The following is a 21,670-nucleotide window of genomic DNA, read 5'->3' as shown; positions in this document are numbered from 1 at the left end:
AGTAGGGTCCTGGTGAACTACCTTGTATGGATTACATGGCAATTTTATCTATTTTCAATTGTATATTATAGATTGCCAAATGATGGAGCTGGAAGAGAGTCTCTTTAATTTTATATTAACTGGTAGAATTGCAGTTGGCTTGGATGATTTATTGGAACAGATATTGTTCATGCCCTAAGAACTGATGCAGAAATACTATAAATTATGAGTCGTTCATGATACAACTCCCATGGATTGATTTAGAAGACTAAAAATAGTTTTAAAAATATTTCTTTTATTACCTCCAAAAAAAAAGAATTGAACTGAATATCCATACATAAAGCATAGAGATATAGAACATTAAGAAGGTTATGTGATGCTCTCAACCACATTCTGGCAGAAGGACTCAGAATCCCTAAACACAAATCTTTTTGTTTACATGAAATGGTCTTACTGGATCTGCTGATATCCTCCGGTTCTTGTTGAGAGCAGCATTCTTACACCCACCAAATCTGGAGACATAAGTCCTGGGAGGGACTTGAGGAGGCATGGTCTTGCTGCGAGCAACTGGCTTCCCACTGCTTTCTTTCTCAAAAATGCTTCTACCTTCCTTCCAACTCCAAGTGGCTTCTCTCAGAAGATCTGCATCATAAGTGGACTTGAGGTTGAGTCGGGTGATAGCATCATTGATGCCATCATAATCTACTGTGCTATACTGGTCTTCCTCCGAGATTCTACGACCTAAAAACTTTCCATCAGCTCTCTCATGAGATGAGGAGAACATGTTGATATTATTGGGTTGGGGTCCTTTGAGGGAAGCTTGATTTGCTTCAGAGGTGTTCCAGATGGTAATACGAGGTGGCAGTGGGGGAGGAGAAAGCTTCTTGGGTGACCGACCATCATTGCTGTGCTGGCAAGGTGTACTATTGAGGGGATCATCGAGGAAGTCTCTCCCTGTGCTTTCAAAGATGTACAAATAGTCACTAGACAGAGGATTTTTCAACCAAGGTTGACTTTCTGCTTCAGGCACCAATCTGGATGAGGTAGTGTTGGTCCCCAAAGCTCTTGAAACTTCTTGGTCAGAGAGCGAATTATAATTGAGAGTTGAGTCTGAGCCAGAGAGGCCTCGCATGACCTTAATATTACGGCAGTCATTCCTTATAGCAGGTATGTTGTAATCCAGAATGGGATCATCCCAAGAAATTAGAGGTTGATCAGTGTTTTGCTTTGTCTGGTTCTCCTCCTTGTCTTGCCTCAGGCGGGACAGGGCATCATACTCCATCTGCAGGGCTTCTGCAAGAGCCAGCTCCTTACGGCTAATCCCCACAGACTCCAAAGATTGCCAGTGCTCTCCATTTCCTCTGGTTGCAGACATCTCTTGGAAAACTAATGCTGAAACCAGGGACTACTGGATGCTCAATTCAGGTTTTAGGAACAAAGGCATACTGTGCCACCAGCCACCTGCAAGTGAAGAGACCAGAAGAACATGGCAATAAGAGTTTCATTAATATCTGTCTGCTTTACTGAAAGGTTTTCATGTGTTTGATCAGCACTGGAGAAAACATGCTGCTATGGCTATCACAATCACCAAACAGTCAACAAATATTTACCCTCCTAGGAAACCAATCCTGAATTATTATGTTCATGTTCAGTAATTCATCAAGTATTTCAAGTTTATAGGTTTCTCCTGCAGAATATGGTAAGGTATGTGATCCCAAGATATAGTAGACATTTAAGTGCTTACTAGCAAGAGAAAAAAAGCTTAGAAGTATTTATTGATTCAACCATAGATGAATTGAATAGTAAGCAAAGTAGTTTGCACATTCAGATTCAATGCCATCAACAATGACTACAGAGGCACCATCTCTTTATATTTCCAGAGTTCAGAGACATATTTTTTCTGATATAGTGCATAAAAATAGTTACCATAACATATACTTCAATCTCTATGAATTGATCTAATCTTCTCCTAAAAACTTTTCAAGTTGCTATCATATCTTGAAAAACTGAATTCCATAATTTAACTTTATACTGTCTGAATAAATATTTTATGCTTGAAACCATAAATCACCAATTCATTTTTCCCATTTTTACCAAAATGTCCATAAGAGTTTTCTAGTCTTTTATGAAAGTACTTATTGCTTTATTCCTGATCAAAAAGATCAACTCTGCCATTTCTGCAGATTCCACCATCTTCACAATCTACTCCATTGTGGATATTTTAATGTCTTTCCATTTTTGTGCATACAATAGTCTCACTGCAATTGCCATATACAAAACCAATATCCCCAAAGTCTTTTCTAATTGACTGTTCATAAATCCAATAAAAACAGGTCTGTTTTCATCTGAATATTACGGTAATCTTAAAAATTATTTGCATCATGATGTGTATTTGTATCCATTTTTTATTTTTTGCAAGTCCACTATGCCACTCCCTTCATGTTTTACATATTCCCAAGCACCTTTCTATATTTTAGATAATTTCTATAATCATACGTACCAATGATACATCCTTTTATGAAAGTTCTCTCTTAAATTAGAACACAGTGTGAATTTCAGTCTTCTAACATTGATCTATTCATTATGACCAGATTCTTAGCCAATTTTATCATGTACTTTTTAACACGTTCTTCCATTTCAAATCTCAACAGAAATTTATACATTTTAGCAATCACATGTTCATCATCTGTACATAATAATTCAGTTTCAAATTTTGCCTTATGTTGTTCAATTCTATTTATTTTTTTATCTGTATAAAACCTTCCAGTCATTTCAAGGAAGAATAGAAATTATACACTATAAAAAAATGGAATAAAATTCCATTGTATAACTTGTAAAACTTCAGACCTGCTTTGAGGACTAGCAAAAGCATGTGGTCTCAATCAGTATTCTGAAGCCTCAATTCTAGACGTATATATTATTGTTGTAAATATAAGGAAGTGGGGAACAAGTGTGCACTTTCAACTTCTTTTGCAGAGAATAACACTGAAATAAATAGCAGATAAATAAGCACATCTGAAAATGTAAATATATGTATGTGTTGCTCAATTTGTAGTAATGGAAAATGAGATGAAGTTGTTAAAGCATGTGTTAAAAACACTTTATGGGAAGCCTGGCAAGGATTGAAAGAATTGGTTTGTTTTGCAGGTGTCAATGAAAGTGTAAACTCCTTAGCCTTGTCAAGATATTCCATCAATTTATGCTCTAGGCACTTAATTAATAATCATAGTTGCTGTGATTAACATTAAAGGAAGGACCCACTTAACATTCTGTTAACACTGTTCTTAGGCAGTAACACAGCAACACATTAACAGCTCAAGATTTAGAGGAAAAAAATACCAGCTGGGCAAATGAAGGCAACAAATGCTAAAACATGCACAAAATATGGCAACGCCAAAGAGAAGTGATGTCCTGTGATGTCCTCTAAAATCCATAAAGCAAAGTGAAGTAAGGTGCGGCTCTACACAAAGCAGAATAACTAAAGCTTATGCTTTATGAATATATAATAACAACATATATTTAATTATGTATAATCAAACCATAGTATGATATGTGTGGTTTGGGTTTAAGGGATTATATCAAGGGTGTCAAACTCACAATCTCACGTGATGTGTCACAATATATCATGACTTTTTTGCCATTGCCGGCAATGGGATGGGCACATTTTTGCTATGATGCATCCGGCCTACAGGCCAGCAGTTTGACACCCCTGGATTATATGAACCAGAAATTATAGTTTATAAACCATGGCTTATGGCTTAGTGTGGTACATAAACCAGGTTTTTGTGTCTTAAGCCAACATGTTGCCCTCCGGGTGAAATTCAAGGTGCTGGTCATTACCTATAAAGCCCTACATGGCTTGGGTCCGGGGTATTTGAGGGAACACCTGCTGCCAGCATCAAGTGCCCTTCATCCAGTGCGCTCCCACTGGGAGGGTCTGCTCAGGGTCCCACCGGTAAGAGATTGCCGGCGGGTAACGCCCAGAGATAGGGCCTTCTCAGTGGGGGCGCCTGCCTTCTGGAACCAGCTGCCAGTGGAACTGAGGACTGCCCCGACCTCCGTTCATTCCGCCGGGACCTGAAGACCTGGCTCTTTGAGCTCTCTGGCCCAGGCTGAGGATTAATTTATTTTAACTGGGGTTTTATTTGCACAGGGTTAAGTTTAATCTTAGGGGGGGAAAGGTGCCACCGTCTTGGAGAACAGCTTTCATCTCTTTGATTCCGAAGGAAGACCAGGATGCTACTCAAGTTAAAAATTACAGACCGATATCGCTTTTAAATACAGATTATAAGATATTTGCTAAGGTTTTGGCTAATAGATTGATGAGGGTTCTGCAACAGGTGATTCATGGGGATCAAACGGGGTTTATTAGTGGTAGGCAAATGAAAAATAATGTGAGACATATAGTTGATGTGTTAGAGTTTTTGGAAAGGCACAACCAGATCTCTGCAGCGCTAATCTTTTTAGATGCTGAAAAGGCCTTTGATCAATTGAATTGGCAATTTTTGTTGAAAGTTTTAGACAAAATGGATTTTGGGGAAAATTTTTTACAACCGATTAGGGCATTATATCAAAAACAAACTGCCCGAATTATAGTTAACAATAGCCTGACAGCAGCATGTAATATTGAGAAGGGCACAAGGCAAGGGTGTCCGTTATCGCCCTTGTTATTTGTGTTAACATTAGAGATATTATTGGTTAAGATTCGGAATTCGGAAAAAATTAAGGGGATACAAGTTGGAGATCAGGACTATAGATTGAGAGCATTTGCAGATGATCTGGTTGTTACAGTGACCCAGCCAGAGAACTCTGTTGTGGACCTGATGGAGATAATAACACAATATGGGAAGGTTTCTGGATTTAAAGTAAATACACAGAAAACTAAAATTTTGGCTAGAAATATGACAGTTTCACAGAAGGCTCTCTTAGAAGGATTAACTGGATTTGAGATTGTTAAAAGGGTTAAATATTTGGGGGTGATTTTGTCGCCCTCTAATACAAAGCTATATAAAAATAATTATGAAAAACTATGGGGGAAAATTCAAAAAGAATTGGAGAGTTGGGAAAAATTGCAATTGTCTTTGTTGGGACGGATTGCAGCAGTGAAAATGAATGTCCTGCCCAAATTTTTATTTTTATTTCAAATGATACCGATTCTTAAGAAAGATTCTAACTTGGAGGAATGGCAGCGTGGTATCAATAAATTTGTCTGGGCAGGGAAAAAGCCACGAGTTAAACTTAAGATTATGCAGGATACTCGTGAGAGAGGTGGCCTTAAATTGCCTAATTTTAAACTATATTATGAAGCTGCTGCATTAGTAGGAATAAGCGATTGGATTAATTTGACGCAACCGAGGTTATTAAATCTTGAGGGCCATGATTTGTTGTTTGGCTGGCATGCATATTTGTTGTATGATAAGAAGGTAGATACTGTGTTTAGGATGCATATTTTAAGGCAGGCATTGCTGAGAGTTTGGAAGAAGTATAGACATAAGTTAAGCAGCAAGATACCATTGTGGGCAATTCCAAAACACGCAATAGAAAATATACATGCTGGTTTCAAACATGATGTGACTACGTACAAGGAAATTTTAAGCCTGGAAAGGAATGTTTGGTGTTTGAAATCATATAGTCTCTTGCGAGAAGAGAAGGTTGTTCAAACTTGGTTTCAATATATTCAGTTACGGGCCAGGTGGAAAGAAGACCAGAAAAATGGATTTGCAATGACTGATGAAAATTTGATAAAGCAAATTAGAAATCAGGGACCAGCACATATCAAACGGATATATCTTGCACTGATAGAGATTGACTCAGAAACAGAGCTTGTTAAGGATTGTATGATAAAATGGGCCCAAAACATTCAGGAAGTTATTACAATGGACATGTGGGAAAAGATTTGGGTGAGGAATGTAAAATTTACTCAAGCTCAAAATCTAAGAGAGAACTTTTACAAAATGTTTTATAGATGGCATTTAGATCCTAAAAAGCTTGCAAGTATGTATCCGAATTACCAGCCTAAATGTTGGAGGTGTGGTGATGAAGATGCAACATATTTTCACATATGGTGGACATGCAAGAAGGTTAAGGTTTTTTGGATAAAAGTCTGGTGGAATATGCAGAAGATTTTTAAGCGGAGGATAAAGTTTTGTCCGCAATTTTTTTTGTTGGGAATAATGGTCGACGCTACAGTTGTGGACTCCAAGTTGATGTTGAATTTAGTTACGGCAGCAAGACTTTTGATAGGTCAATATTGGAAGAAAGAGGAACTGCCGACCATAGAAGAGTGGACTTTAAAGGTTTCCGACCTGGCAGAGATGGCGAAGATTTCGGCCTATTTGAAAGATCATTCGCAAGAACGTTATATTATGGAATGGAGAAAATGGATTGAGTTTATCCAGAACAAGTATAGGGTTAAGAAGTTTTATGTAGCATTCGAATAAGTCTTCTTTCGTTTTTTTTTCTTTTTCTATTTTAGTTTTTTATATATATTTGATATTGCTCAGGTTTGTTTTATCCTATATAAGCTAGAGAGTGATGGATTTTAGAATTTATAGTTGTTAGTATATGGTTGTTTATGATTGCTTTTTTATATATATATACCTTGTATTTAGCTCTGGGAAGTCGGGGGGGAAGGGGGGGAGGGGGGAGGTAGGGGGGGAGGAGGGAGGGGGGGAGGGGGGGAGGTAGGGGGGAGGTAGGGGGGGAGGAGGGAGGGGGAAGGGGGGCTTTTTAAAGGAAAACTGTATTTTAAAACTTTTCAATAAAAAAAAAAGTTTAATCTTTTTTAAACTGGTTTTAACTTTTGTATTGTGGTTTTTAATTCCCTGTAAACCGCCCTGAGTCCTCAGGGAAAGGGCGGTATATAAATGTAATAAAATAAATAAATAAATAAATAAATGATGAAAACAAGTAATGGTTAGCTTGACGTGTGAAGTCAACGAATAGAACTCACAGGGGCTTAAGAGTTGGAAAGCTTCCCTACAGAATGTCTGAATCCACCTCATTCTTTCTACTGAGTTAAATGGCCAACTCTGTTGCAATAGGGTTCAGCTGATGAATTAGGAGCTTGTACCAAATTGCAGCTGAGGTAAAGTGGGCTGTTATGTCAGCAACATTAGTATCATAAAAATATAGGACACAAAATTTTGAACAGAGATCAAATGTGAGACTTAGTTTTAAACAACTATACAGTGGAGAATTTTCTTGGTTGTTGAGAGCAGAGGAAAGAAGAAATGTTCTATTGTTCAATAATACAGATAAAATACTTCAGATTCCACCCTTTGCATTTTCAGTTGAATCAATCAGGTATCACTCTAACCAAAAAGGTTCAGAATTGCAACATAAAAACAGCTAAAGATACTAAAAAATAAATGTTAGATAGTAAAAATTAAAAAGTAAGATTATGAATGATTACAAAGGCCCATGGCAGCCCATATACAATTAAAAATAAAAAAGCATAATAGAATAAATATATATTTGCTGGTAGGGAAAAATAACTATAAAATAGACATTTAAAGCCAGTGTGGTCCAGTGGTTAAGGCATCAGACTATAAAGACTGTGAGTTCTAGTGCTGCCTTAGGCATAAAAACCAAATGGGTGACTTTGGGCTCGTCAGCTCAACCACTTACAGGGTTGTTGGCGTAGGAAAAATAAGAGGAGGAACGAAGATGTTTACCACCTTTAGTTATTTCTAAAAATAACAAAGATGGTATAAAAATAAATATCATGAGAAGGTCCATTCCCGAGTGATCACATTAGGCTGGATGGATAAATGGAGCAGGGCCCCTGTTCATATTTTAGATTGGAGAAAGAAATTTACCATGGATGGTCTTTCTTTCAAACAATTGTCATTCTAAGCCTATGATGGGCAATCTGTGGCTCCAGGGTAGTGGAAAGAACTGAGTTTCTGTCTGTGACCCTTTCTAGCCTATTCATAGGGTACTGTTCGACAGAACAATAAGAAAGTAGCCACAATTTGGTTTTATTAAACTGTAGGCTCCATAACTGAATTTATAATATCTTTTCACATCTGTGACTTTATACCACAAAAAAGGGTTTTTTTAAGTTTTATTCAAATATGGCTGCCCACTTTACAACTAGGACTCTTGGTGGCATAAAAAAGTTAAAACCAACAGTTTTGAGAATAACCCATAGCACACAAGGTAAATTAGAGGTCCTTGGTGCTCTCTGAGTTTGGCTGTTTTCTTGCAGATGTTTCATTACCCAAACTAGAGGGTAGTAGTGCTAGCAACAGGAATCATCTACAGCAGACATGTCAAACACAAGGCCTGGGGGCCGGATCCGGCCCACAAAGTGGTTTCATGTGGCCCGCGAAACCATCCTGGAAACAGTGAGGGAACGGCCCCCACTGCCTTGGCCCTGGCCCAGAGACCCTCCTTCTGCCAGAGACCCTCAGATCTGTCCCACTCCTGCCCAAGCCCCCATAGGCACCCTTGATGAGAACGATGTAGAGCTGGCCACGCCCACCCAGTAGGCCATACGCACTCTAGCCATGCCCACCCAGTAGGCCACGCCTACCCTGGCCATACCCACCCGGCCCCATGGGCAACTGCAATGCTGATGCAGCCCTCCATGAAATTAAGTTTGACACCCCTGATCTACAGCATATTGTACACAGACTACAACAGCCACTATGTTAGACAAACAGGCAGAAGACTAGCAGAACGCATCCATGAATACCAACTAGTAGTCAGAAGACATGAAATTAAAGACACTCTTTTAATATCACATGATCATTAATCAGACTTAACTGGTTAACTGTGACCATCCCACACCAAGCCAAGTCCAAAAATGCTAGAGAATTCCTGGAAGCCTGGCACTTTGACAAATTAGCTATGAATAGACACATAAATAATTTCTACATACAGTGAAAAAGATACAATTGACAAGCCAAAAAGGGAACAAAAAGACCAAAATACCTCCCCACCAGCAATTAACACTCAGATGAGCATATAGATCAACACCAAGATTAATATCAGACCAACAAAGAAGTAAACAATACCACAATCAAGGAACTGCCAACAAACTAACAGTAAACAGTTCAACCAAAGAATCTCCAACACGGATAGGGCAAGCCACTAGAATACAAATTGAGAGTAAACACCATTCCTTGCTAGCAGTGACGATGCTATTAGTTTGGGTAATGAAACATTTGCAAGAAAACAACCAAGCTCAGAGAGCACCAAGGACCCCACATTTCAGTCATGAGCTACAAATATTCTCCTTTATCGGTACACAAGGCAAACAATAACTCCCAATCATAAAGCCACATCAACAGCAGAGCTTGCCTAGCCTTCAGGCTTCAGAGCATGGGGAAACAGTTAAGGACTTCAAGAGCCTTGTGTAAGGTTAATAGGTCAGGGCCATCCGGATCTACAAGGGGATGCAGTTCAAAATGCTGCAATATTCAGTTTTCTAGCAAAAACGTTGGACCTGATTCCTATTGGAAACCATGAAAACCAGTGCATTTTTAAATGAGCTGAACTATTAACCACAATCCTGTAGAGAACAGCTGTAACAAAAAGCTCTTATTTTCATGAGTCTACTCTTCCCTAAGGTAACAACTCCTGTAAGATTATTTCCATCCCTAGAGATGGCCTCATTCTAATTTTACAGACCAAAAGCCTTGTTTATCAGGGAAGAAGGAAGAGATTTCAATAAGAACATATCCTGTCTGGTATTCATCTCTGTTTTGCATGTTTAAAAAAGGAAATTTTGCTTTTAAAAGTCTATTTAATTTGTTTCCCCCTTTCCTCAGCTTAATTATAACAATTCCCCTCTGCATCAAAGTATCAATAAAATAAATTAGCGATTATAAATATAAATATATTGCTAATAAATTAACTACATAACCACTGTGGAAAGAGGAATAATTTGTATATTCTGTTCTAAGTCTTCTTGGAACCCATTAGTAACTCCTTTCATTTCTTGATTATCTTTAATCAGGAGAATCAATTTGCTTTATACAAGGAATAGGAAGGTTGCAGATTTTATGAAATTGAAGATTTAATTATCAATGGCAATCTTGCTACTTCTGCATACATTTTATAAAATGGACACAAGTGCCAATTTGGATTCAAATGAGTCAAATTCAATGCTTTCATAAAATCAGTCACTGACGATATTTAAAGAATGGGATACATCATTTAATAGCAAGTGAATCAGTATCATTTTTATACTAAACCTAAAGTTTTCTAGACTGATAGTTGTTGATAGCAATTAATCAGCATTTTTTGTCTAAAATTTTTGAGAAAATCATCCTCTATCCAAAAAATCAATGACTTTTGTGGTTGGTTTTCTATGTCTCTAAGGCATATGAACAATAATCCAGTTATTAGTATGAACTGTTAATTATCTTATTGGAAATCACAGGAAAAACAAAATAAAGGTGGACTTTGTTACTTGTAGAGAGGTCTGTACCAGTGTAAAAATGGAGATAATAAAACCATGTACTTCTATAGGAACTGCCCAGAAACTGTTCTCAGCTTATTCCAATAAATGCCTCAGCTTCAAAGAGAAAAGGACTACTCCAACTACCAGATGTAGTAAAGCTACAGTGTACAAAGAGCACAAGTATCTATGGTAGTGCAACTAAATAGAGCCTTGGTGGAGCAGTGGGCTAATGCCTCCTTAAGTAACACCAGCTGCCTGCAATTAGTGCAGGTTCGCATCCCACCAGGCTCAAGGTTGACTCAGCCTTCCATCCTTCTGAGGTAGGTAAAATGAGGACCCAGATTGTTGGGGGCAATTAAGCTGACTTTGTAATAATGCCGCTTGGGGGTGTGTGTGAAAGCCCTAATAAGCAGGCATATGCATAGAATGAAGGCTACTGCTAAGCTTGTAAGCCGCCCTGAGTCTTCGGAGAAGGGCGGGATATAAATGGAATTTAAAAAAAAAAATATCTTAACTGAGATGGTGAAAAAGCCACCCATCTGGTGAGTCACTCTGAAACCATATGGCACCTCACAAGCAGACTGACTAAACAAGATCCACCCTGACCAAGCAAGGGAAAATAGGAACAAATACAGGCCACAGATGACCTAACACTTTAAAAATATATTAACTGCTAAGCTTGTAAGCCGCCCTGAGTCTTCGGAGAAGGGCGGGATATAAACGGAATTAAAATAAAAAATAAAATAAATAAACAAATCACTGGGCACCTACAGTATGTAAATAATGAAAAACAAGGTAAAAACTACTGTTCAAAAATCCTTTTGATATGATGGTTGGCCTTATTGGGTTTTTCTTTTTTAGTTTTAAAAAGGAATTTCTCATTAAAATCACTTTGTGTAAGAATCCATGTATACTCCCTGCGTTTCAGGATTGGCATAACACTTGTTAAGTTTGGTATTTCTGGACTTTATACAGTAAGATCTAAGGTACCTTTCTATCTATTTTCCTAAAGCTGGGCTTACCATATGCTAAATAAATACATTTCTAAAGTTGGGCTTAGTAGCAAGGTCCTAGATAGAAGGATTAAGAACTCCCCAGTTCAACTTATTTTAAGACTGGTATCAATCCCACTAGGTAGACTAGACCAGGAAATCAGCTCCAAGGGAAGATTGTTTTGCCCTCCTGTTTTTAATTAGTATATTCTCTTGGAGAGGCCTGCTTACTCCACACTTAACAAATCGATGACACATTACCACTTCAGTCTTGGTTCCATCTCCAAAAAGCATGTGAAAAGACATTCTGGTGAGTGCGGTTTCTGGATAAGGGTGAATATAAATCTTATTAACAAAACAGTTATTTCATTGGATGGGGGGATATAGTTCAATGGCAGAGCATGTGCTTGACTTGCATATTTAAGTCAGAGCTAGTCAGCGTAGGCCACACAGAAGTAAATGGACCATTTCTCTGACTTCATAAAAGACAACAGCCTCATTTCCTAGAAGAGTCACATATTATATTGCTTGTCTGTTCTACATCAGCCATCTTATATGTTTTAACCCCTTTTTGAAAAGCTATTAAAAAGGAAAATACAAAATTGAAAATAACTATGTAGGTAGTCCTTTCCATTTTCTAATATATTGTCTCATAATTGGAACAATACAAAGAAGGAATGCAAGCACCTGCATCCTTTCACTCTAAGTTCATTCAGAATTTATCTGTCAGGTCAAAATATTCATATAAATGAGAGCCTCTCTCTCTCTCTCTCTCTCTCTCTCTCTCTCTCTCTCTCTCTCTCTCTCTCTGTGTGTGTGTGTGTGTGTGTGTGTGTGTGTGTGAGTGAGATAAACACTAACCTAACCCTAACTATAATTTATAGAGCACACTATATTCTAGTCATTTTCAGAAAAACGTGGGCCAATGACAATTGCCTTTTATTTTAGCAAGCATGATATTAGGAGCAATTTTTGGATTTCATCAATAGCTAGGTCATTTTTTAGGATTGATAATGATCCTCCACTTCTTGTTGAAAGCCATCTCATTAGAATCTGGGAAATGAATGTTTTAATTAATAATTACTAAGGTTATAAGGAGTAATTTTGCCTGTGACAGTATTCTTCAGGTTGAATTGCAAGTTCATAACAATTAGAGATAAAGTTCCCTTCAAGGTGAACACGGGTCTCAATAATTCATGGACAGATTCATGTGGTTTTCTGGGAAGCCATATGGAATGGTTCTTCTCGGGCTGTTTTTTTGACTTTTTATGTAATTTACAGCTCTAGGATTTCCTGATGAGGTCCCATTCGACAACCCCCCAAGCCTGACTCTGCTTGACTTTTCTAAATCAGTCAAGTTTAGCCAGATACTACTACCTAGTTGGTAGCCATTCCCTTCTTAGGGATTCTGAATTGTATGTATACGGTAAGTTTTAGCAAGTAGCAACATCCAGCTAAGTTTGTCTGGGTTCAGAATCTAGGCGAGACAAATCCATAGTACTTGTTTATTAAAAAAGCACCAGTCATTAGAATAGAAAAATCATAATGACCAAATGAATGAGGATGCTTACACTTGGAGGATAATCTAAACTCCTAATTGGTTTATAACAGGATTTAAACTAAGGCAAGAGCTTCATATTCTTAAGGAATGTATTGGAAAACATGCAGTCTAACTGTACTGTAATTAATAAAAGGTCTGTCTCTTCATCACACATTATATCTAAACACAATGAAGAGATAGCAGCAATTCAGAGACACAAACCACAACCTGACATTTTGGTACCTTTATCATCTTAAGTCACGGAATGGTTAATCATGATTTACCAAATAAGCCAAAATAATAAACTATAATTTATGTTTGTACAACTGTTAAGCCAAAATGGAGCTAAATCACATTAGAGGATATTTGTAACATATGAACATACTGTGTGTTATAAGGGTTTTTTAATAGAACCCTTAAATAATTCCTATAGAGGATAGAATTTTCAGGAAGACATTGTCACAGGGACAAATTAACTAGTGATTGAAATCTCTAGGATGGGGTTATGTTCAATTCCAGTGAAACTGGAAGGAGAAACTAAAGAGGAGGAGGAAGATGTGTTGCCACCTTAAGCTAATTGTAAAAATAATAAAGGTGGGATACAAATAAATGAATAAGCAAATAAAACTAGAAGGAAACAATTTACATCTCCAACACAAACAATGCATGGTCATCACCAAGTGTACTGTACATCTACGGATAATTATGCTTTGTAAATAGTGATTTTAAGCAAGAAGCATGGTTTGGGGCCATGTACTGTACACTTTGCATGATCATCCTATAAAAATGAAGGGGACATTGGGACTCAAGGCAAGAATTCCACAAGGCATACACCTTGATCAAGATCAATCCCCATTACAGAGTAATGCAGTCTTTCTTTGTAGATCAGAGGATAACATCCCATAAAATTACTTTTCTTCTGATTTAAGAGCAGCTTAAATGGGGGGGGAAGAGGGGGGACACAGCAGAATCTTCCTATGCAGCACAAAGCATTGACAGGGTTACAGTATTCATGGTAATTATCACCTTTTGCCCATTGAGTGCTATGCTGCCTAGACAGTTATCCCCTTCTGGAATAAAATAATGTTTGTTTCTATGCTTGCAAATTCATTCATACCTGCTACAAGCCATGCCAACTCTGTGGATCTCACAAAAATCCCTGCATATATAGCATTCTAAGGAACCAAATGGCCTGAGAATAGGCAAAACTTTGTCTAAAATAAATGTAAATGAGATCAATAATCATACTCAGATGGATCTTTTTTTTACAAAACCATTAAAAATACATCCAAGATATTTTAAAGGTACTGACACTGAATTTGCTCTACGCAATGTGGAAAACGTGAAAATTACGAAAGGGAAGAAATGGAATCAGAATTATTCAGTTCTGCATAATGGCTGATGGGAATGAGAAAATATTTCCTCTGGTGCTGCTGCACCATGTTGATGCAATGGTTGTGATCTTGTTATTTTTAAAAATATTTTATTTTGGGATCTGACAGACCTCAGAAGAGCCTCACTGTGTGCCCCATTCACTATTATGGGAGCTGTTTAACATTTGTTACAGAAATTCTTTATTTAAATACATACATAAGCAGTCTATTTCAGAAGCACAGGTACCTCAGACCTCCAAATGTATTGAATTCTGTCTTTTGATAAGCTTTTTGATCTGCTGTGAATCTAGGCCAATTGCCCAGAAAGTTCAGCAGCATTATTTTATTTATTTATTTTTTTAAAAATAGCTGACCATCTAATATCCAATGCAGGCATGCAATGTCTTATCTTAGGATGCTAAGATAATGTAGAAAAAAAAAGATCCTCTACAGAAGTAGCAGCAAATTCAGACGCCTGTCCTCTGTAGCTCTCTGGTCCCCCCCCCCCCCGCCCCATTTTGGCTTATAACTGCAGGAAACCACATGAAAGGAAGCCCTTTAAAAGTGAGTGGTGGTGGTGGGGGGAGGGTTATAACCCATCTGGTAGAAGGCACATGTGTCTGAATAGTTGTGTGCTACAGCAGCCCAAATGTGAACAGCCTGAGGCCAGAATCTCTTGTATTTATAGCAGCTGAGCACCACCTGCTCTGCTCAGGAGACAGACATGGGAAGTCAAGCAGAAAGATTGTACTGAAGTCTGTGGGAATTCACAGTCAAGCCTGTTCCCCATTCTCCACTCCCCCTCTCCCCACTGGCAGCACGAACTGCCAAGCATGAAGATCACTTGCAGCCACTGTGAGGGAGGATGTAGGGAGGTACAAAACCACCTGATTCCCAAAACTATGAAATCAGAGCAGCACTAAGACTAAACAAGATTCTAGCTCCCAAAAAGGAAATTCCTGAGTGTTTTGATTTTGTTAAGGCTTTTTATTTAATCATTTTAATTGCAATTTTTAAAAGATAGATATGGAAAAAAGGATACATAAAAATAGTAATATCCAACAAATCAATTATGAAATTATAACAGCAAAGCAAACAAAAAGAAAAAAAATAGAAAGACCAATAGACTTGGAATAAAATTTTCTGTTGGATTAATTTCAACTTCAAGTGCAAAAAAGCAACCTTGGATCCACTGATATTCTACTCCTAGATATTCTAATTGTTCCATAAGTCGTAAATATCAGTAATTTCAATTTTGAAAACATTTTTCAGTGTCTGATATAATTTCAAAACCAGCTTATTTTCAGCAGCTTTGCCTTCTTTGAGGCATCTAAAGTATCTGGTTCATACTGGGATATCCAAATATGTTTAAGTAATTACACTGCTTTGTAAGAAAACATTACAAAGTAATTGATTTAAAGTAACTATCACACAGCCTGCCCATCCTTCCTAACAGAACATATGTCAACGCTCGTACCATCGGATGTTTTTGCATTGACAACAGATGGAGATGCAGCCATTTTCTTCTTTTTGCTTTCAGAGTTAGATGCCTAATTATATTTTTGCAAATCTAGAAATATATCTGTTTGGAATTAACATCAGAATACCTCTTTTAAAATACTTCTCAATCAGGGAGTTTAATCACATTATTTATGCACCATCAGAACAATGCCATACTATACTCTAGGGCAGGCACGTCAAACCCGCGACGTCAGATAATGTTGCGCGATGTATCACGACTTTTTCCCCATTGCCAGCAATGGGGTGCGCGCAGGTTCAGTATGATGCATCCGGCCCGTGGCCCAGCAGTTTGACATGCCTGCTCTAGGGCTAAACAGGCAACATATTAAGCTTCATTAGCTTAATAAGCTAATTCTTAGAATTAATTAAGGTAATATATTTTGCATTGCATTATTTTAATCTTATAAAAATATTAGAAAAGCTGGATTGGATTGGATCAAATGACAACGTAAAGCCCATATGCAAGGCACAAGTACAAGAGCATCCTCAAGCTCATAACCTCAGCAGCTAGTTTAAAGAAGCCTGCAAGTGGAAGAACTATATAGAAAACAAAACTACTGAAATATCCAGTGTTGCCTTATCTCCCACAAATTTGTCTTTTCTCCCATTAAGCATTAAGGCCATGCTAGGGACCATTGCTATGTACTGTGGCCGTGAATTCAAAAGATAGACTATTTGTAGGTAAGAAGTTATTTTCATTTGTTCTAATTCATTCACCATGTATGTTGAATGTTTGACCCCATATTCTAGTACAGGGCTTTTCAACCAGTGGTACGGGTACCACCTGTGGTACACTGGCACTTGGCAGGTGGTACGCGACCATCCTAGAAAACTAGCGGGGGAGGGGAATGAGGTGAACCGGTAGTAGCACTGCACAAGCCTGAGCGAGAGATGGCTGGAGCTGCAGGGCTGTCAGGGTTCAGCGGAAGCGCCAGGATCAGCGCTTCTTCGGGGCTGTCAGGGCTCAGCGGAAGCACCAGGATTAGCACCAGGCTCCAGCTGTAGCTCAGCGCTGATTCTGGCGCTTCTGAGCCCAGACGAAGCACCGATCAGCTGGAATGTTGCAGCATCTCCAGGGTGTCGTGATTTACATTCAGATGCTTGGCAAATGATTCACATTTATGACAGTCATAGTGTCACAGAGTCATGTGAAGTGACCAGAACCTGCTGCAACCACCCAGCAGGGGGTGGGGAATAAAAACCAAACACCCCCACCCCACCCCCGCTGCCAATCCTTAACAGAAATGCTCACAACAATGAAAACCACGGACAGGAGGAAGAGCACCACTGGGCAAGCAGGCAGGTGTCTTGCTTGGCTGTGGCTTGGGGGGCACTTTTTTCAGTGCCATTGCAACTTTGAACAGTCATTAAGCAAACTGTTGTAAGTCGAGGACTACCTGTACTTCATCACTTTTTTCCTTTTTTTGCCATCAAGTTTTTGACACCTTGCTGGGCGACTGGTGGTACTCGGATGTTGCCATATCTTAAAAGTGGTACAATGGGTGAAAAAATTGAAAAGCTCTGTTCTAGTATTTTCTGTATTGTAAAATTAAATAGAATGTTTTAGAGGGTACATAGCATCTCCTGCAGCATTTCTCATCTCTTGCAAAAACAATTTTAAAAATTCTTGGTATCATACAACCTCTTGAAAGATTTGCCAGAGTCAACTCATTCATGTCAGTTGCACTCCTAAGCTAAGCAAATGTGGAGCTTCACTGCTGGGTCACTCTATGACTTCTCAGAATTAAATTCTGCACAGCTTTCATTTTCTGTGCAGAGGTTTCGGCCCAAATCAGACACGCATGACAATTTGCACTGCGGAAACAGTTAGCTGCATCTCTCAGGCAAAGACACAAAGGGGGCCAGTTTTGCACAGGATCAACATTTCCAACGGCTCTGTAATGACAGTCACAGCCAAATCCTGATTACTCCTCAGTGTATAAACATCAAAATAATTGGCATTTCTTTCCAGATGGACACAGTATGCTTCACCTGCTAAGGAACCTTGAAAATCTAGTTGACTACTATGATGAGCCAAAGGACAAGTGTATTTGCATACATATAAATGTAAAATAGCACATTAGTACAAATTACAGGAGTAGTTGAGACTGCAGTGATGCAGAAATATATCCTAAGCATTAAAAATAGAGGAACGTGTCTTCAAATTTAATTATAAACACAAATACTTTTAATTAACTAAAATTATTGGCATATCTAAAACATTAAGTAATTGCTTCTGGCCTTATGGCTGCAATAAGCAATTTCTTATGTAATTAATTAATTTTTATGCTTGATATTGTTCTCATCCCCAACTGGTCTTTTCACAGGCCAGATTTTTGCACATGACCAGCAGCCATTTCACCCAAGCAAATTATCTCCAGTTCATCTAACACAATTGTCCTCACCAACCAGTCTTATTATGACTTGCAGCTGTTTTGTCAGAGTTCTTAGAGAAGCTGTGGAGAAAGTGATTAACCTTCTTCCCTGTACCTATGGAACAGATCACATGAACAAACGGCACTTGTATTCTCCATCATCCCTGGCCAGATAAGGAAAGCCTAACAATTTAGGTTCATTCTGTAGCTGGTGAACAGAAGGAAAAAAATTACAAAGGCAAAATTATGTCTTGTTGAGCCCATAAACAGCTGTTTTCCTCAGAACAACTTAAATAGCCTTTCAAATGCTTGACTCCACATCTGCCATAATACTAGATCATTTGCTATGTTGCCTAAAGCTGATGGGTATTTCACATCTAAATATTCTGGACAGCATCATGTTGGAGGAAGCTGTGCTGCATATGCATACACACAAACACACACACACAGAGAGAGAGAGAGAGAGAGAGAGAGAGAGAGAGAGAGAGAGAGAGAGAGAGAGAGAGAGAGAGAGAGAGAGAGAGAGCACAAAAGCTCTTCTTTGAGTTAGTTCCCAGTCGAAGCAGCCGGTATTTAACTTGGAACGGTCTTTCTTGAATGTATCAGCACAAAACTAATATATCAGCTTTTTTGCAAGGTGTCTGTTCCCTTTATCTCAGTATAAAAGAAAACAAAAGTGTTCCTCTTTATAGGTGCAACAACAGTGCCTCCAGGAGCAAACGTCTGTCCAATAACAGAATCATTCATTCATAATATTTTAGGTGGCACAGACCAACCCTTTCCAATAATTAACATGGTACTCCATGTCTGTTCAGGGATTCCTACTGAATAAAAATACATTAAAGTGCTGCAGTCAATTCTGCCTAGTACAGCATTATCCATTTAAACACTGCCATTAACAGAAATCCTTCTCCAAGGGCAGAATCCAGGCTATTATTCTAATACTCTTGTATACAAAAATTCTTCTTTGGATATTTCTAGAGTAGGCAGCCACCAGCAAATATTCACTACCACACCTGCTCCTAGTTACACTTTTAATGTTTAAAAACAGATTGACTAGCAAGCTTGTGGAATCAGCTCTACACTGGTAGTAATGACCTTCCAGGCTTCTGTCTTTCCCAGCCATTTCTGCAGAAGCCCCAAAACTGGAATTTTTGTGGCATGCAAAGCAACTGCTATCTTGCATGCAATGAATGGACAAGCTGGAGTAGCTGACAAGCCTATCATATTGATTGCCTACTGTAAATCTTAAAATGTCTAACAATATTTCACCTTTACCCAAAAGGAAGATAATCCTGAAATTAAAACAATTCCCTCTACTCATCCACCCATAAGGATCATTAAGCAGAAACATCAAATAATACATTCCTCCAGAAATTTTATGCAATGCCAGATTTCCCTTGTAGAGAACCTGGGTGTTGCCAGATGCAGCTGAAATCAATCCTTAAGATTCCTTCCCTCTGGCAAAGGAACTGTATGTACTTGGATATGTATGTGGGAATGTGCATCCTTGCACACCTATCTTCACAAAGGGAAACTCCAAGGTAAAATAGATATTGATTAAATTAATGATTAAATAACATTCAATGCCTGTAAAATAAGATAATCCATTCATTAAATTGATCTTCTGCCTCTATAAGCGAACCAGTCTGTCCACACAAACAGAAGCACACACACAGACACACACACACACACAGGCCCCTTCCACTGCCAACAGAAATAGAAAAAAAAAGGGGGAAGGGGGAATCAGGATGCAGATGGCAGAAGGAAAAACAGATCTGGATAAACTAGAGGAAGAGATAACTAGACAGAGGAGAGAAAAGTGAAAGAGAATTCCTGTTTAAGAACGACAAAAAAAGGGCAAATGATATAGCAACAAGCCCCATGCCACCCCCCAGTCTGGGGAGGCGAACTTTCAAAGGCATCCTCAGCATTTATATCTGCATCAATTTTCACTTCCTCCAACTTAGTAGATTCACTTCTACTACCTAAACAACAGGTGTTTAATGGGGGGGAAAGAGAAAATAATCTTCCTATCTGAAAGGGCTGCTTCATCTTGACTACAAAAATCCAGAGAACCACTAGATCAGGGGTTCCCAACTTCTGGTCCATGGATCAGCACCGGTCCATGGCATACCAGAAACTGGGCCTCAGAAACAAGACCCATTCGTGGGATGCAGGCCGTATGCAAAACCACACCCCCTCTGGTCCACGGAAAAACCTTTCTCCACAGCACCAGTCCCATGTGCCTATAAGGCTGGGGGCCACTGCCTTAGATGACAGCATACCGGCTGATAAATATGGCAGTCTTTGCGTACCCAACAGTCATGTACTTCATAGACTCATGCTGACTGAACCAGGTGTAGTTGGTCCAAGACACCGGAGAGTATCAGATTGGCAAAAGACTCACATGAAGTTTTGGATGGATTTAAAATCCATTGCTATTCTAAGCCAAATGCTTGCTACTTCTCCTTGAAATAAATGGAACTGTTCAGCTTGATCCAGTCATGTTATGTCTTTTGTTTGCTAAAAATCCATGGCAATGTAGCTGTGAGCCCTGACCGGTACAGCTCTATCAGTTGGGGAGGGGCAGCATTCTTCATCACCAAGCAGATTTCACTGCAGATAAAGCTCTCCTAAGTTGGCCTTAAAATTGGGGGGGGGGGAACCTATATAATAAAGAGACTGGCCTCTTCTAAAGATTGGTGTAAATCAATAGCAAAACTTCCCAGGGCTCTTCTCTTTCTCCCTCTGTCGCATGTCATTACCACCAATTAGAGGAATCCTAGAATTGTCTTTGTTGAATAGTACAGTTTTTATTTACATTGCCTAGAGATTGTATTATGCCTTTGGGGCTAATAAATACATTTAATACATGTGATGGGATTATTTGTATGCTTGAAGGAAAGATGGCGTAAAGCTTAGGAAGTAGGAAAGCATTGTAACATATAATCAGAATTTAATTTTTTTTTGGCTTTTAAGCCAATAGATTAAAAAAAAACAACCTAAAGCAACTATTTGTGCTAAGGTGGATCACACACCTTCTCAGTAATCACTAAAATGAAGAGTAATACATCTCTAGAACTGCTTCAATGTTACATTGTAATGACATAATGCAGTACTAAAATACAAGGTTACTAACACTACAGTGAAGAAGAGATCATACAGTTAAAGAGAAATAGTTGTGAAGGACATAAATGTCCATGGGCTTAAATCAAGGCCACAGGGTTTCTTTTTCATCTACCTGTTAAATACATAGCCTTGTACTTATAAACTCCAAATCCTGTTTCACATTCCTGTTTTTATTTTAACTTTTACAAAGCTGGGCTGGAGAGCATAAGAAAATGAGTTACAAGCAACCTGTGTCTGGTCCAAAGAGGCATTTAAAAAAAAAAAAGGTCAAGAGCTCCTGTTTTCCTTCTGCAAATAAAATTAGAGCTCACTCTGTAATTGAGGATTTTATCCTGCTGTTCATC

General features: G+C 38.5%; 2 protein-coding genes across 9 annotated transcripts in view; both read right to left on the bottom strand.

Moving 5' to 3' along the window:
• Positions 1-21,670, bottom strand: part of RBBP5 (RB binding protein 5, histone lysine methyltransferase complex subunit) — a 938,867-nt gene that overhangs the window by 1,480 nt on the left and 915,717 nt on the right. The window lies entirely within an intron of this gene.
• The window catches only part of PIK3C2B (phosphatidylinositol-4-phosphate 3-kinase catalytic subunit type 2 beta), a 103,790-nt gene that overhangs the window by 80,957 nt on the left and 1,163 nt on the right, over positions 1-21,670 (bottom strand). The window contains exon 2 of the mRNA XM_083359217.1: positions 434-1,440. Within this exon, the coding sequence (XP_083215343.1) occupies positions 434-1,354 (921 nt within the window). The 5' untranslated portion in view covers positions 1,355-1,440. The remainder of the gene's footprint in view (positions 1-433; positions 1,441-21,670) is intronic.

This window comes from Vipera ursinii (genome assembly GCF_947247035.1).
Source record: "Vipera ursinii genome assembly, chromosome: 3".
Taxonomy (NCBI): Eukaryota; Metazoa; Chordata; class Lepidosauria; order Squamata; family Viperidae; genus Vipera; species Vipera ursinii.
Note: the sequence above shows the minus strand (reverse complement) of the source record. Positions and strands in the feature narration are given on the sequence as shown.